Source organism: Stenella coeruleoalba (assembly GCF_951394435.1).
Source record: "Stenella coeruleoalba genome assembly, chromosome: 12".
Classification (NCBI taxonomy): Eukaryota; Metazoa; Chordata; class Mammalia; order Artiodactyla; family Delphinidae; genus Stenella; species Stenella coeruleoalba.
The window spans coordinates 38,559,516-38,577,078 of NC_137158.1; the positions used below are offsets into that span (position 1 = coordinate 38,559,516).

Consider the following 17,563-nt stretch of genomic DNA (forward strand, 5'->3'; position numbering starts at 1 on the left):
CTGCCGATGCAGGGGACACGGGTTCGTGCCCCGGTCCGGGAAGATCCCACATGCCGCGGAGCAGCTAGGCCCGTGAGCCATGGCCGCTGAGCCTGCGCGTCCGGAGCCTGTGCTCCGCAACGGGAGAGGCCACAACAGTGAGAGGCCCACGTACCGCAAAAAAAAAAAAAAAAGAAAAGAAAAAGAAATATATTAACCCTTGTATCAGTTATAACGCTGCTCAACTACAGATAATAGAGAACAGGTGACTCAAAGTGGCTTAAAGAATAGGACATTTATTATGCAACATAACAAGAACTCTAGAGCTAGGGCAGGTCTAGGGTTGGTTAATTCAGCTACTCAACAATGTATTTGAAGACTCAAGTTGCTCTCATATTTCTGCCCTGCTTTCTCCTCCATCTATTCTCCATAGGCTAATGCCACTTCTGGTCCCAGGATGGCTGTCACATTCATCACATGCAGTCATGACACTGGCTTTCAGGGAAGAACTGTTGCTTTCTGTAAACCTTCTTTTAAGAGAAAGACCTTCTCCTGATTCCTTCAGCAGTTGTCTCTCTCATATCAGTGGCCAGAGTTGCGTCAGATAAGTAGGGCAAAGTACAAACACTTTAAGGGTCAGGTAGACCTAAATCAGTGTGTTGATGCCAGCCAGACAGATATGTATGGGCATATGTCTGAGTCAGTTACTGGCGAGGGGAGTGGGACACCAGGATTAGACCAATCGTGATTGATTATCAGGGCAGGAAGCAGCTTCCTCTGAAGCACATGGATATCTGAACAAAATCAGGGTTATTAGCAAAGAAAATGTGTGTTAGGGGTGTGGCAGTTAGGCTGGGGGTTTAGATAAAGGAAATGGTTTTGGGCTAGGCAACCACCAGTGTCTGCTAAAACTCTCTGCCTTCGTTGGTTTGCATTCCTTTTAAATCTAATAAATATTATAATCCTGGGAACAGTTTCCTTTGCCTGGCATAGCCTAGATTCCTCCCCTAACTGGGAGTCAGTTTCCACTTTATTTCCAATGTTCAGGAAACATACAAATGTCTTTTTTTTTTTTCTTAAGAGCAATGACAGCAGAGCAACCATACAAATATAAAATGAAATTGTATTGCTTTCATGTCAAAATCTAACCATCTAGCAATTTACCTATTTACCCATCTATCTCAATTTGTTTTCTGCACAGGGTTTAAAATAATTCTGTTTATAAATGTGTTATGAGAGTACCAAGTTATCTGCAATCCTGTGTAGGCTTTGAAGAATGATTCATTATTTTGGTTGATTGGAAATATACACAGGGAAGTGTGCCTTTGGGCTTCTTGATTTTCCAGCATCCTTGATAAGTTGTTGTTTCCACTCTTTACAGAGCTTTGGAGGTAGTGGATGGAGGCCATGTGGCTGGAGAGTGCCAAGAATTTACACTGCACTGCGGGGAGTCCCGGTTCTTTCACACTGCCTGTGAGGTGCCTGGTCCTTTACCTACAGAGTCTGGAATGTTTAAAAAGGTAATGCTTCATTTCCAGTATTTGGCTCCCAGGACTAAACACTTTAATGAATTAAAAAGTGAAAAATAACCCCTGTCTGATTGAAAAACACATACTTGAAAAGAACGTAGATGGTAAAAAGGTCATTATATATCAACGCACCAGGATAATAAATAAGGATCAAGGGATAAGTTTGAATCTTTGCTCTTTGCTGCCTTCAAATGTTCTACCTCGTTGTCCTGGGTGCCTTTTGCCTGCCTTTTTCCCTTTGTATACCTTTAACTCAAAGGTATACAAAATAAAATGACATCAATATTTGGAAATAATGATTCATTCCCATAAAAGGCATTTTTACTACTTCCTACTGTAAGGCATTTAGAGTTGTTACCATTCTATCGGTAGTTACATCTTAATATCTAGATGTTTGCACAGAAAGTTCTGACTTAACTATATTGCCTTGAAAAGTTTTCCCCAAAGTGGGAGATAACGTGTATGCATGTTAACTGCATCCTTTCACCCATGAAAAGACATGGCTCCTGTCCTTGCCTGCAGGCAACAAAGTAGAATAAAGTCTTGAGTCACAGTGTGAGAGCTGGTTTAGCTGCCAGGCTTTGAAGGTTGTATAATACATTTCTTGTTACAACTTCTTATAAGATCACTGAGGGTTAGTAATGAAAGATATTTTGTCATGAAAGAAATCTCCCTCCCAAAGGAATTTGCTTTAGTAATGCTATATATTAAAAGTGAAAAAATTACTTAGTACAAGATGAAAAATTTTGGAGATTGGATGCACAACAATGTGAATGTATTTAGGACTACTGAGCTATATACTTAAAATGGTTAAGATGGCAAATTGTATGTTATGTGTATTCTACCACAATTAAAAATTAAAATGAAAAAATATCCTTACTGGTGGAAAGCAGTAAGAAAAAAGGACATGATGCGATTATAAACTCATATTTTATTAGAAAATGACAAAAGTAGGTAGGGAAATTCAACAGAAAATGCTTTCTAACTCAAAGTAGGATAATATCAATCAGAGTACCAGAAATATAAAATTAAATTTTATGAAATGTTGAAATTAAAAAATCAAATTTAAACTAAAAAATTAAATAACCTGGCTTCCTATAATTTATACTCACTTTCAAATTGGTTTTGCATTTTGTTCTTCTTTCTGTATAAGAAATAGTTTATAACTGGAAACAAAACCTGATAAATCCAGTCACTGGCCCTGAGTTTCGAGTTGTTTTCTACATTTTTCCTTTAATAACTTAAAATAAAAATAATTCTGCAAGTATCATGCCATTAACTATCCTATGATGTTTACTGAAGTCCAGGAAACAATTGGTGGCAGCATTCAAAGTTGTGGCAAAAAGTAAATTCCCTGAGAAGGGTGGCGGTGAAGGGTCTGCAGTGCCCCCTCCCTTGGTCTGCAGTTCAGCAATAGGCGTGTCTTCTTCCTAGTCCCCTTATCCCATCTAGACATGCTCTCTCAGCCCTTGCTTGCTGTCCCAGGCTGCAGTCAAGGAGCCCTGAGCACCAGGCAGCTCATGGGAGAGGCCCCGAGGCCAAGCCAGAGAGCTCAGTCCCATGAAGGCTGGCAGGGAGAAAGAGGCCAGTCGGTACACCTGGGGAAGGCAGAGGCTTGAGACCAGAAACGGATGAACTGGGAACCCAGTGTAGGAAGGGAGCCAGGGCAGATAGAAACAGGGTAGGAACTGGACGAAAGGAGCAAGCAGAGGCAAAATGTCCTTCTGGCTACACTGTCTCCACGTGTTACCTGAAATGGGGTCAGCCAGGCACCGTCTGTACTCTCTGCCTGTACCACACCCTCCTGCTCAGAGATGGTCAAACGTCCACATCAGGAAGAACTGGCTCCCGGGTCCGCTTCTGGATCTGCCTGTTTCTCCCTCTCCCTCTCCCCGCCTCCATCATCCCTCTTTCTTCCTCCTGCTTGCTCTGGGCTCTAGCTCTCTGGATCTTTCTCATCTGCATATTCTACTAGGGCTGGGAGAAAGGAAGAGGCATGGAACAGACGTTCTCTTGCCTACTGATGTGTTCTCAACTTTATGTCTCTTGAGATCATGGCTGAGAGGAGTAACCAGACCATTCTCAGAAGTGCAGGACAGCCCCACACCACCAGCCTGGCCAGTAGTTCTGGGAAACAGAAGCTAACTCCATGTAGATTCTGGGTAGTTCGTACCCACTGTGAGTGCCAGCATGCCAGGGCGCCTCCCATACGTCCAAACGACTCTTCTCTTAATCCACTCTGGGCAGCAAGCCTGGTCATTTCCTGCAGGATTCAGCAGATTTACTAGGCAGTTGTATCAGGGCCACCCTTGGCGCCTTTCCCAGGCAGAAGGCCATCAGTTCTTCTTAAGATACCTGACTTGATCTAGCCCTCTAAGTTATATCTATTTACTCAGATGAATGTTTCAATTTTTTATTTTCATTGAAGTGAAGCCATGTGCCTTCCCCCAAACAACCAGGATTTATTCCTTCTCTATATTTGTTCCATACACTCTGTGTTACTGTGTTTACTTATTTAACATGCTATTAACATTCCTTAGACATTCTTTAGAGCTGACAATACTGTACTGAATCCTTCAATTAAAAGAAGACATTGTTCTTCCAGCTTGTATAAACGGAAATAGGGATTTATAATTATAAAGCTGGTATTGCCTCTCAAATGCATGTATACGTCAACTAGGAAAAAAAAGCACAACTACAAATCAAAGGAGAATATTACTAGAATTTAAATCTTAGATGAGAAACATCATCAGGGATTATATTTATTTATACCAAACAATTTTTCCTTTAAACGGCTACATAAAACCTTTAGTCAGCTTTAGAGTAGAAGATATATTTATGTAAATATTTATTACAAATATTTATATTTGTAACAGACTTTTAATATGAGAGAAAAGCATAAGGAAGTGGTATCATTGAGTGAAAACATATATCATATGTGATAATTATATTGAATAATTCTTTGCATGTAAGAAAGGATTAATATTGTAGATTAATATGTTTTGCTGTATTATATACTTATTATATTTACTACTGAATTCATTTTTTAAGTGAAAATGTCTTAATTCCACTACATAGAGATATTTCCAGAACATGAAGTAACACCCTTTATTAATTAAAGCATTTCTTTAAAAAAAAATAGAATAAGAATACTGAGCAAAGTATTGTTAATTAAAATTAGCATCTTCAAAGAGAGTAATTACCTTAATGAGAATTTCAGTGATTTCTAGTATGAAAATCTTTTAATTTCCCTTCAATTCTAATCACTTATTTTGATCTAGAAAATTGTATCTGACAATAGTGATAAGTAAAATTGTCACATTTTCAATCCTTCTGGAGCCAAGTTCAAACAAGTAAAAAGGAATAAGTGGGCACAGCAATTGTTTGATTAATTCAAGCAAAAGAAAAGAATGATTTTGCTTTAGCCGTTTGGATTTTTTCATTCTTGACTTGGATAAAGCCTCTAATTCCCATTGCCTGTAAGTGTGTTTGCACGTGCGTGTGTATAAGTGTGTGTATGTGTACTTTTTGAAAGAAAAAATAAGCCCCACACCCCCGAACCAAAGTTGCTATAATCTATAGAGGAGAAAGAATTTTGCCAAATCAGTGCTGCTTCTTCAGAACTCATGTGTACAGATTTTGATTCTTGTTAATGCTTCTCTGCCTCATCATTCAGGAGATATCTGTGAAGGTCTCATCCCACCCTTGAGATTGGGATGCTCCCAAATCATCCAAGACAGGTATCTGCTTTAGTCTCAAGTATCTCAGAGATGGTTCTACCACAGTTGCTTTTGACAGCTTTTTCATCGCCCAATTAATCTTGTAATTGTCAAGGTGGAGTGTTGTCCAGCTTCCAGCCTGGTTATTCTAGTTCAGTCAATAAGGATAACAGTACAATTCAACAAGCATTTGTCGAGGTGGCAGAGAGGACAGAACATTTCCTAACACGTTCATTCCCATGTTTCTCAGGTGGTTGAACACTCTGAGAGGTGACATCCGTTTCTCTTCCCAACCCTATAACTTCTGCTTTCTGTCTCTCTAGCTGCTCCACATGGGCCCACTGGTTTTCCTCTGGATGCCCAATCCCCAGGCTTACCTCATTTCTTCGGTTGGACTAAGTTCAAAATATGAAGTACTTAAGAGGGCTCAGGCTTGTCCACCCGCCCTGCCCCATCCCATGCAGCCCAGTGTTGGGTTGGCCTGGGACACAGTACGTGAACATTGGTTGCTGGGCTCCTACATTTTGTCTCAGATCACCCATGTTGCTGATCTCACCAAGGACTCTTCTGAAATTATCCTGCAGGTAGTAAGACCTTCGAAATCCAAGTTCCGACCCCCAAGCCCTAATCCTGAGACGGAGGCATTTAATTACTAAGGTTAGCCCTTCCCGATAGTGACTTCCTTGAAGGACTTAAGAGTATAATCCATCTGTTCCAACTCTGCATTCCACAGTCCTATTGGCACTTTGTCTTATACTTGCATGTGTCATCTGGTGTGTGATTAGGGACTGCTGGCCCCTTACACCTACCTTGTCCCAAATCTCTGCTTTCATCGTCCTTCAGATCTTGACATCATTTTACCCACCCCACCCTGGGACCGGCCCTAGCCATACAGGTAGGCCTAGTGCCCAGTTTCAATCTTTCATCCCTTTCCCTACTGGCTGCATGGCAGGAGTCTCTCTGTGCTCTATAAGTACTGATCTAAAAGGCTAAATATACTGTTAAGAAAAATAATTCAACATAGAGAGCAATGTGTACAGCATGTTACATTTTGTATAAAAGGGGGATTAGAATAGATAGATAGACAGATAGATATAGATATATCTTTGTAGATTCATTAAGAAATTATGGAAGGATACATGAAAAGCTAGTAATAATTACTTGTGATAGAGGTGGAGGAAAAGAGTAGATGGGGATGCAGGTGGGAGAGAGACTTTACTGTGCACCTTTTCATATTTTGAATTTTGAACTATTTGAAAGTATTGCCTATTCAAAATATTTTTGAAGATGGAGGAATGAATAGATATGATTTAAGTTATATTGTGATTAAAGTCACATTGAAATGGTTTAGGTATGCACGTGTGATTTTTTTATGATCCTCTGATTTGCTGTAAACTCTACCAGTCCTGACTGCATTGCCCGAGGACGTTACTGTTGTTCCCAAATTTCTTATTGCACCATTCTACTACCTTTGCCTATGTTCTTTCCCATGCCTAGAAAGTCTTTCCACTTGTCTACCTGCAAAATTCTACTCATCCTTTAAGATCCTGCTGAAACAGCTCTTTCTTTGTGATCCCTGCCCTCAAAAACTTGTTTATTTACCTTGGGTGTATCATGAACTCAGCATTTACCATATTGATTTACAAGTCTCCTTCCTTACCAGACTGGGAGGCCCTAAGGGTCAGATTGCATTTGTATGGCTGGAACATTATCAATTTTGCATGAATGAAATGCTGTCTATTTGCAGTAAAAAGTAGTGGAAAACAATGCTATTGCAAATGTGCAGCATTTCAGCTCCGTATGAGTTGAATTTTTATTTACGCTCTAGAAGGTAGAGAAGGAAAGCTCAGCAAATGCATATACACACAGGTAAGCCATGTGTGGGCAGCAGAAAGAGAATGTGATTGTTTCCGGAGCATGACTCCACCCTCCTTCTCCAGCACTTGGGCTGTGGGGTCCGCGAAGATCAAGGTAGAGCATAGTGGCCTAGGGAGCACTTTTCCTCTGAAAAAGCCTGGTATTATTGGATGCAGCAAGAGGTGCTTTTCCTACATAGGAAGTTTCACATGTTGGGCATTCTGTGGGCTGGAGAATGTTGCTTTAATAACCCAAGAATGGCATTACAAAAGCAGGATATGGTATACCAGTTCTTTTTCTCATTAAAGCTAAATGTCTGGCCTTATAAGAAAAAGATTGATTGCCTATGCATAGCTGGCTTTGGGAAAATCAAGCCTATGGATATAACTATCTGTGATATTGTACATTTGAAGGTACCATGGTCACAAGGAAGCAGCAGGAGATCAATGAGTGATTTGTTGTTGTTTTTGTTTGTTTGTTTGTTTTTTGCGGTACGCCGGCCTCTCACTGCTGTGGCCTCTCCCTTTGCGGAGCACAGGCTCCAGACGTGCAGGCTCAGCGGCCATGGCTCACGGGCCCAGCCGCTCCGCGGCATGTGGGATCTTCCCGGACCAGGGCACGAACCCGTGTCCCCTGCATCGGCAGGCGGACTCTCAAGCACTGTGCCGCCAGGGAAGCCCGGTTTTGTTTTGTTTTTTTACACCCCAAGTACTGTGTTGTCTTCCTTTGAGGTAGTGGCTGTGGGTGCTGTTTATTCACATATGTATAAATAAATATATAAGTATATATTAACTAGTCCATTTCCCCATAACCCAAACTGGAAAGCTTTGTCTGTGGTAGGGTTTTGAGGTCTGTTTGTTTTTTAAATGTGGTAATATATTTATTATTTTTCTTCTAAATATTATATTTGTTTGTTGCAAAAAATTTCCAAGAGTGTGAAACATACAAAATGAAGACTTAAATTCTCCCATTACACTTGAAGGTAACTAGTTTGGTGTGTATACTTTCAGAGTTTTTTGTTATGCATTTATGTAAACAGAGTTAGTGTATTTGTACTTTTCCAACCAAAAGATATCATGCAATGCATACAATTCTCTAATTTGTTTCTTTTTACTAAGCAATCTTTGTGATCATCTTTCCAAGTCAGTATCTATAAATACGCCTCTTTTGAACTACTACGTGATAGTATTCTATATGTATATTACGATGGCTGTACTATTCTACAGTTAACCAATCTTTATTTATGAACATTTAAGTTATTTCCACTTTTTTTTCTTTTATAAACATTGCCCTCTCTCTGGGTGTTTTTTTGTCAGTATTTCTTTCTTTTTTTTTTTTTTTTTTGTGGTACGCGGGCCTCTCACTGCCGTGACCTCTCCCATTGCAGAGCACAAGGCTCCGGACGCACAGGCTCAGTGGCCATGGCTCATGGGCCTAGCCGCTCCGCGGCATGTGGGATCTTCCCGGACCGGGGCATGAACCCGTGTCCCCTGCATCGGCAGGCAGACTCTCAACCACTGCGCCACCAGGGAAGCCCTGTCAGTATTTCTATGGGATAAATTCTCTAGAAATGGAATTGCTGAATCAAAAGTACACTTATTTTTAGATGTTATAGATATTGTCAAATTGCCCATAAAAAGGTTTTATCAACCTAAGTTCCCAACCAAAGTGAATGAATGTGCCTATTTTCCTACCACTTCATAAATGTTGTATGTAATTGATTTTTTTTTTTCGTTTTGTTATTCTGTTGGTATCTCATTGTTTAAAGCTATAGTTCTTCAATTAGGAATGAGGTTGGGGGACTTCCCTGGTGGCACAGTGGTTAAGAATCTGCCTGCCAATGCAAGGGACACAGGTTCGAGCCCTGGCCCGGGAAGATCCCACATACCATGGAGCAACTAAGCCCGTGCGCCACAACTACTGAGCCCACGTGCCACAACCACTGAAGCCTGCATGCCTAGAGCCTGTGCTCCGCAACAAGAGAAGCCACCACGAGAAGCCTGCGCACCGCAATGAAGAGTAGCCCCTGCTCACCACGACTAAAGAATGCCTGCCCTCAGCAACGAAGACCCAACACAGCCAAAAATAAATAAATTTATATTAAAAAAAAAAAAAAAAAAGCATGAGGTTGGGCTCTTTTTCTATGTTTACTGGCCATTTGTATTTCTTCAGTGAATTATCTTTTCATGTATTTTGCTCACTTATGTGTTGGGTTTATCTTGCTTAAGATATTGTGACAAGGTGATAATCATTGGTATTCAAACTGGTTAAAAATTGTGTTTTTACAGGGGACATTTTAACCTTTTTGTATTCTTTTTCTTTTAAAAAGTTATTTTAAGTTATTTAAAATAACTTAGTGTTCGGTTATCCAGTTAAGGTTTAAATTTGTTGTGTGCTTGTAGGGGCGGGAGTTTTGTGTGGCTGGAACTGTTAGGTAGTGAAGACCCGAAATGCTTCTCTGCTCTTACTAGAGAGTGGGTATCAGAGGAGACGGGAGTGGGAATGGGACTTGTGAAATAATATTTTTTGGTCACTCATGCAGTGGAACTAAATGACAGTCTCAGAAGAGTCACTGAAATGTTTTTCCCTCTCATTCACCTCAGCCCTGCTCCTGTATGTCTTTCAGTTCCTTTGTTCAAATGAATTTCTTTCACTTACTATAAAAAATATTTACAACAGTCTTAGACTCAAAGTATCAAGGGCTGAAAATATTTAAGTTAAAGTCCTTCAGGATTCTGTGTCTAGCTCTAGTCAAGACAGATCCATTTCCATCAGGAATCCCTGGCTGGTGGTCATCCTGACCAGCATGGCTGTCTTGTAAGGATCGTTAGTGACTGTAAAGCCCAGGGCATATACAGAGCTCTCTGTAAGTAGTAATTATTGTTATTCTCTGATATCCTTAAATTTCAAACTGAATTCCTACCAGCTAATGTAGTACAGGAGAAAATTAAAGTTCTTTTGACGTCATTCCCAGAATAAAGAGGAGTCACTGGCCAGTGACACTCATTTGTTTTCCTGAAGACATCGAGAGAGGATCACGTCGGCATGTTGGCCAGAGAGAAGATAATTTGGGAAGGGGGGGGGTCTTCTTTTGAATATTCTAATCATAGAATATTTATGTAGGTCAGGAATCCCTCATTGGGGATCCCTTCTTTAGTCAAGAACAAAGCCCTCTGGCTACACTCGACGACATTTGGGCCAATTGGAACGCGATCTGGTTGCTTATGTAGCTCTGGACACTGCATTTCTGCAGTACTTACTTCTGAGGAAAATCTGAAGACTGGCCTAACCCAGAGCCTCAATGGGTGGGTCGAACCTGCTGTGGTTCTGGTTGTGGCAGGTGCAGTGGGTGTGCTGACAGTCGCAGCGGGAGGGCAGACTCTCGGAATAGGTGCCCCGACTCCCGGAATAGATATGAAAATTCCAGAAACAGGTACTGTAACCGGGATCTAGAGGTGAGTCCTGCTGAGGGAATCTTTCTGAATATTGATTTGTCCAATGTCACTTTAATAACAATTGAGTATGAGGTACATGATTGGGAATCAGTATGTGTTACTGTTTCACAGGGCTAATGCCATGGTAGTCTTATATATTTGATAGTACCCTGGGCACTATTTATTAACATACTCCCTTACTTTTTTTTCTGAGTGTTAAACAATTTTTTTTTTTTTGCAGTTGGTTAGAGCTTAATTGGGAAAGTTGATGCTGGTGAAGGTAGCTCCTGCTGGGTACTGCTCTCTGAGACTTAGTCTTCTCTACTTCAGGCTTTTGAGAACTTTGAATGCTGGGAGAGAACCATGCTACCCTACATTCTCTCAAAAGCTACTTTCCTGTGCTTATTTGCAGATTACCAAGTTCTTAATTGAATCAGATATTAAATCACATAAGGGTGCTTTGAACAGTGGAATGATTCGTTTAAGGTTCTGAATCAGCAGCTCAGAATTGCTTTTTGTGTACCGAATTTGACAGGAGCTGTTGTCTTTTTTATATATATATATACATTTATTTATTTATTTTTGGCTGTGTTGGGTGTTCGTTGCTGCACGCAGGCTTTCTCTAGTTGCGGCGAGCGGGGGCTACTCTTTGTCGTGGTGAGCAGGCTTCTCATTGTGGTGGCTTCTCTTGTTGCGGAGCACAGGCTCTAGGCGCACGGGCTTCAGTAGTTGTGGCACGCAGGCTCAGTAGTTGTGGTGCTCGGGCTTAGTTGCTCTGTGGCATGTGGGATCCTCCTGGACCAGGGCTCGAACCCATGTCCCCTGCATTGGCAGACGGATTTTTAACCACTGTGCCACCAGGGAAGTCCCAGGAGATGTTGTCTTAAGATTGAGAGGTGACTCAAGGTCTCAACACCAGTGGTCACTCATGATCCCCAGTCCCTGTTTGTTAAAGCCAGTGTTTTGTTTTAGTAGTAGATCGTCTGTGCTACTTTGTAATATGTGAGGTGGCCAGCACCACCAGCCTGAGCTTGCCTTTGATGCTTATTCATCCCCCTCTTCTCCACCTGTAATATTATACATCTGCTTTGTTTTGCACATGATAGCTTTGAAGCTACTGGAATGGAATGTGTAGAATGTGTATGTCAGACTAGTTTTGTCATGTGCTTTAGAAAAAGCAAGCTGTATGTACTTCTGAGCTACAGTTTCCTCAGGGTACTGATTAGAATGTAACCCATAACTTAATGAAATGGGTAATAGATTTAAATATATATGTGTGTTTGTATGTGTGTGTGTATATATGTATATACATATATGTTTGTGTGTTACACGCACACACACACACACACACACACACACACTTTTGAAGAACATCTAAATGCTGAAGTGACAGTTGAAGGTGGAATTAAACATTTGAAGTTAGTACTTTGCAGACCACATTGGTCAGATGGACCCCTCTTAGCTGTTTCTTATGTTCAAGTCTTCAGACTTGAATACAAGGGACTTAGTATTTTAATTATTCTATGTGTATTCCCATGATTATTGATTTTACTGTCTTCTTAGCAGAGCTTTGATTTCTCTCTGCCATTTTACCTAATGACTTTCTCTTTTGGAAGCTTTAGTCAAACACCATGTATAGAGAGGTCAAAAATTTAGTATTACAGACTTGTGTCCTCTGGTAATTAGTGGTTCATTATCAGCTACCAAGGGGTATTTTTAATGACTTTCAACCAGCAATATGGAAAAAATGTCCAGAAAAACATGGGAAAAAACGAAAATTTGTGACTGGAAGACAACCAGATAACACTAACTTAAATGCTTAGAGCCTTTGGGTAACATGTGATTATGAGAGATCTCTGTAATTATATGACAATTGCAACCTAAGTGAATCTCTCCAAGGCAACCTGGGTCATCTCAATGAACAGTGGACCATCTCACCTAATTCCCTGCTGACTTTGAATGTAGATCTTAGAAACTTGAACATGCTATTCACCAAAATGATCCAAAAAAGAACCCCAAATAATGTGGAACTTTTGTCTTATTTGATTTTGTTTTATTAGTATCTTAAAATGAACATCAACCAACTTAGAAGATGAGGCAAGTAGGGACTGATTTGGCACTGATGCTAAAATTCCTAATTTAAAGCATCTCCCTATTGGTGATAATGTCATTCAAACCAGTGCAGAAGACTTTGCCCTTGAGTTCTCTCATAAGCTTTGCCCAAAATAACTAAAGAGAATATCAAAATACTTCTAAGAATTAACTTCTATGAGCTTAGCAATTAAGTGAAGTTCCATCATAATGTATATGTTAATTCAAAATATTGAATTTTTTCAGATATTTTCCAAAATGACAATATACATTGTAACAATGATAAATACCCTGAAAAAAAAAACTCTTTGATTTTCTATTTTAAAATGGTGATAATCCAAACTGGCTAAAGTAATCTGGTAAGTACCTGTGAATGCGAAAAATTATGACTTATCAACATCTATTCATCTTTAAAACCCCAATTAAATATCATTTCATTTGTGAAGTTCCCCTGAATTCTCAGGTGGTATTGTCTGATATCTCTCATGTTCTCATGGAATTTTATAATATCCCAAGTGATTTCTCCATATTATTATTCAGAAATTATGTCTCTTCTCCACTAGACTTCTGTAGGGCAGGGTATTCACATTCACATCTTATTCACACCTAATACTGTGCCTGCCATATAGAAGACACTCAATACACTAATTGCAATAACTGGAAAAGTGAATTCTAAAGCACAGAATGTAGCCCAAAGACCAGAGCTCTGATTTCAACTTTTATATTTGTAAATTAGGAGATGAGAGTTGGATGAGACAGTGCTCTGTAGAACCCTAGGGATCCCCTGAGATGCCTTGGAGGCTGCAACAGGAAGAAAGGGATGGATGGAAAGCTGGATGGGAGAGGAACTCAGGCTTGCAAGCTTCACGCCTTGTCTTCACTCAGAGATGCTCACTTATATCTGTTTTCTATATATGACTGAATCCCTGTACAACTTCTTTTGAATAAAATGCTTTACTGCTGATAGAATCATGAAAACAACTGGACTAGATTACATATAATGTTCTTCCACTTCTAGTGTCTGTAATTTTATGTAACATTTTTATTAATTCATCTTATCATATTGTCTTTTTTTACAGATTTATTATTTTTAAATTTCATTTTATTTATTTTTGGCAGCCTCGAGTCTTAGTTGCATCATGCGGGATCTTCGTTGAGGCACGAGGGATCTTTCGTTGGGGGTGCGCGGGCTCCTCATTGCGGAGCGCAGCCTTCTTTCTAGCTGTGGTGTGTAGGTTTTCTCTCTAGTTGTAGCACGCGGCTCCAGGGCACGTGGGCTCTGTAGTTTGCAGCACGCGGGCTCTAGTTGAGGCGCGCGAGCTCAGTAGTTGTGGTGCGTGGGCTTAGTTGCCCCGCGGCATGTGGAATCTCAGTTCCCCAACCAGGGATCGAACCCCCGTCCCTTGCATTGCAAGTGGATTCTTTACCACTGGACCACTAGGGAAATCCCTGATATTGTCTTTTAAGAGAAACTTAATAATCACATTGCTCTCACTGACTTGTAACTTATACCCACACCACCCCACATCATACCAGTCTTTTCTGTTCTATTTTGTGCTTAGCCAGCTTGTCTATTACACCTTGTAGTTACTCTTTAAATCTGAATGTTCTTTAGTTTTGTAAAATCTGAATGTTCTTTAGTTTTTAAAATCATTCTTAAACTTAATTGTTTTGAAATTCATTCCTATCTATCTGAGCATTAGCAACCTTGAATATCTAGTTTCATCTATAAATCTGATGATAGTATTCAGGTTGGAGTTATTGGGAGAGGGATGGTTGAGTAAATTGATATTCCGACCTTCCTATGGTGCTTGCTGATTTTGCAATGAGTTGTCTTCTCGACCCTCATCTTGTTTAAAAATGATATTTGAGAGAGCAAATATTTTAAAGTTTGTGAGTAAATATTCATGATGGTCATCTAAAGTACTAAATAGAGCAACACATATTTTCACAGCATAGATAGTAATGATGGAATTAGTAGGTAGGTTATAGGAGAAAAGGAAAGAAGCAGGAGAAGGTCAAAGTACACAAAATAAGGAAAGAGATTCAAATACCCATGTGCTCAGCATTCATTCAAAGCTCATTAAACGTCCCTAGTGCGTCTGCAGTTTTAGTGCTAGCATTCTGCGGATGGCTTATCCTTTGTTCCTTATGTTTGGTACCTGTGCTATTTATGTATTCATTTCATGCTTGTTAATGAGGTACAAGCATGGGAGTTTCCTCTTTCAATGGAGGGGAATGAAAAGGGAATTGTTGGAAGTACACTGACTAATTCAGTCTCACAAATTACCAACAACTTACCCTAAAACAAGCCTAAAAGAAATGACAAACTAATTTTACTTAAGACAAAAAATAAGACCCAGTGTACCAGTTACATTTGATACTGTGTTGTTCTGTCTTACAATTAGGAAAGGCATCAGAATTGAGGCGATAGTTGAACACGTGAGATGATAAATTAAGCAAAGTATTGGTAGAATGTATTTGGTTAGAGAGAATGGTACAGAAAGGAAACTTAGGAAGTAGAATTTTTTTCAGGAATAAGTGTGGGGTGGGGTCCAGTCTTTAAATACAGAGAAATTATTGTAAGGTCTTGAGGAAAGAAGAATTCGTAATGAATGCAGTATTTCAGAGGTAGTGGCATTGATATTCCTGGTGTGATGGAAGGGCAGGGTTGAGGGATATAAAAAGCTGTGGGGACTGGGATCTCAGAAACTGCCCAAGAGGCTATTAAAACAGTATGGGCTTGGGGCTTCCCTGGTGGCACAGTGGTTAAGAATCCGCCTGCCAATGCAGGGGACACAGGTTCAAGCCCTGGTCTGGGAAGATCCCACATGCCACAGAGCAACTAAGCCTGTGCACCACAACTACTGAGCCTGTGCTCTAGAGCCCGCGAGCCACAACTACTGAGCCCGTGTGCTACAACTACTGAAACCCAAGTGCCTAGAGCCTATGCTCCCCAACAAGAGAAGCCACTGCAATGAGAAGCCTGTGCACCGCAACAAAGAGTAGCCCCCACTCGCCGCAACTAGAGAAAGCCCGCGCACAGCAACAAAGACCCAATGCAGCCAAAAAAAAAAAACAGTATGGGCTTGTATTAAGGTAGAGGCTGTTGAATGGGTGAAGTCAAGAGATCCAATGATGCATTACATGTAGGAGCAAAAGTGGATAGAATGAAAGATTTTAAGATTTTTAATTTGGGAGGCTAGAAAAAATGGTGTTCCTGGTGACAAATGAAATCCTTTAGAAAGGAAGACTGCTTGCAAGGAAAAATTGATTTGTTCCTTTTAGAAAATGTTGACTTTGAAGTAGGAACTTGAAAACCAGGTAGAAAGTTCTAGAATAAAAGAGAGAGCAGGGCTTCCCCCACCATTATTTCTGCATAGGGCAGCAGAGTCATCTTTTCAAGGCATAAATCAAATCCTACTGTTTCTCTGCTTGTAACTCTCCAAGGGCTTCCTATCACACATAAAAGAGAAAACTCTGGGTTTTTGGTTTTTTTATTTTATTGGAGTATAGTTGTTCAGTTATACATATACATATATTCAGTCTTTTTTAGATTCTTTTGTCATATAGGTTATCACAGAATATTGAGTAGAGTTCCCTGTGCTATGTAGGTCCTTGTCAGTTATCTATCTTATATATGGTAGTGTGTGTATGTTCATTCCAAGCTCCTGATTTATCCCTCCCCCTGCCCCATGTTTCCCCTTTGGTAACCATAAGTTTGTTTTCTATATCTGCAAGTCTGTTCCTGTTTTGTAAATAAGTTCATTTGTATCATTTTTTAAAATTAGATTCCACATATGAGTGATATCATATGATATTTGTCTTTGCCTGTCTGACTTACTTCACCTAGTATGGTAATCTCTAGGTCCATCCATGTTGCTGCAAATGGTGTTATTTCATTCTTTTTTATGGCTGAGTAATATTCCATTGTATACATGGACCACATCTTCTTCATCCATTCCTCGGTTGATGGACATTTAGATTGTTTCCATGACTTGGCTATTGTAAATACTGCTGCAATGAACATTGGGGTGTGTGTATCTTTTTGGATTATGGTTTTCTCTGGATCTATGCCCAGGAGTGGTATTGCTGCATCATATGGTAGTTCTATTTTTAGTTTTTTGAGGAACCTTCATAGTGGCTGTACCAATTTACATTCCCACCAACAGTGTAGGGCGGTTCCCTTTTCTCCATACCCTCTCCAGCATTTACTGTTTGTGGGCTTTTTGATGATGGCCATTCTGACTGGTGTGAGGTGATAACTCATTGTAGTTTTGATTTGTGTTTCTCTGATAATTAGTGATGTTGAGCATTCTTTCATGTGCTTTTTGGCCGTCTGTATGTCTTCTTTGGAGAAATGTCTATTTAGATCTCTGCCCATTTTTTGATTGGGTTGTTTGTTTTTTTGATATAGCGCTGCATGAGTTGTTTGTATATTTTGAAGATCAATTCCCTGTCAGTTGCTTTTTTTGCAGATATTTTCTCTTGAGAAAACTCAGGTCTTTATACGTATTTACAGGCCTTTTGTGAACTGGCCCCTTCCCTTGCCCAGCTCAAACTCCCCCCAGCTCTGCCCCAGACACACTGGAGCAGTTACTTGATGTGCTGAACCCTTTTTTTGTCTTGAGAATTGGACCCTACCTGTTTGCCTGGCCTGGAACACACTCCCCCAGTCCTCACAGGACTGATTCCTTTTCATCCTTCACAGCTTAAGTGTCACCTGTGCAGAAAGGTCAGTCACCATCACCTCAACCTGCATGAATTATCTGCACAATACGGATTGCTATATATTTTCTTGTTTATTTGTTTGCTTGTTATTTTCTGTCTTTCTCCCCTACAATATAAACTCTGTGAAGCAGAGATTTTTGTCTCTTATTCACTGCTATACCCCCTTCCTAACACAATGTCTGACACACACTAGGTGCTCAATAAATGTTTGTTGAATGAATGA

General features: G+C 40.1%; 1 protein-coding gene across 1 annotated transcript in view; it reads left to right on the plus strand.

The window, feature by feature from the left end:
- CRYBG1 (crystallin beta-gamma domain containing 1) overlaps nucleotides 1-17,563 on the plus strand; it is a 205,036-nt gene that overhangs the window by 83,611 nt on the left and 103,862 nt on the right. The window contains exon 2 of the mRNA XM_079938671.1: nucleotides 1,361-1,499. Within this exon, the coding sequence (XP_079794797.1) occupies nucleotides 1,361-1,499 (139 nt within the window). The remainder of the gene's footprint in view (nucleotides 1-1,360; nucleotides 1,500-17,563) is intronic.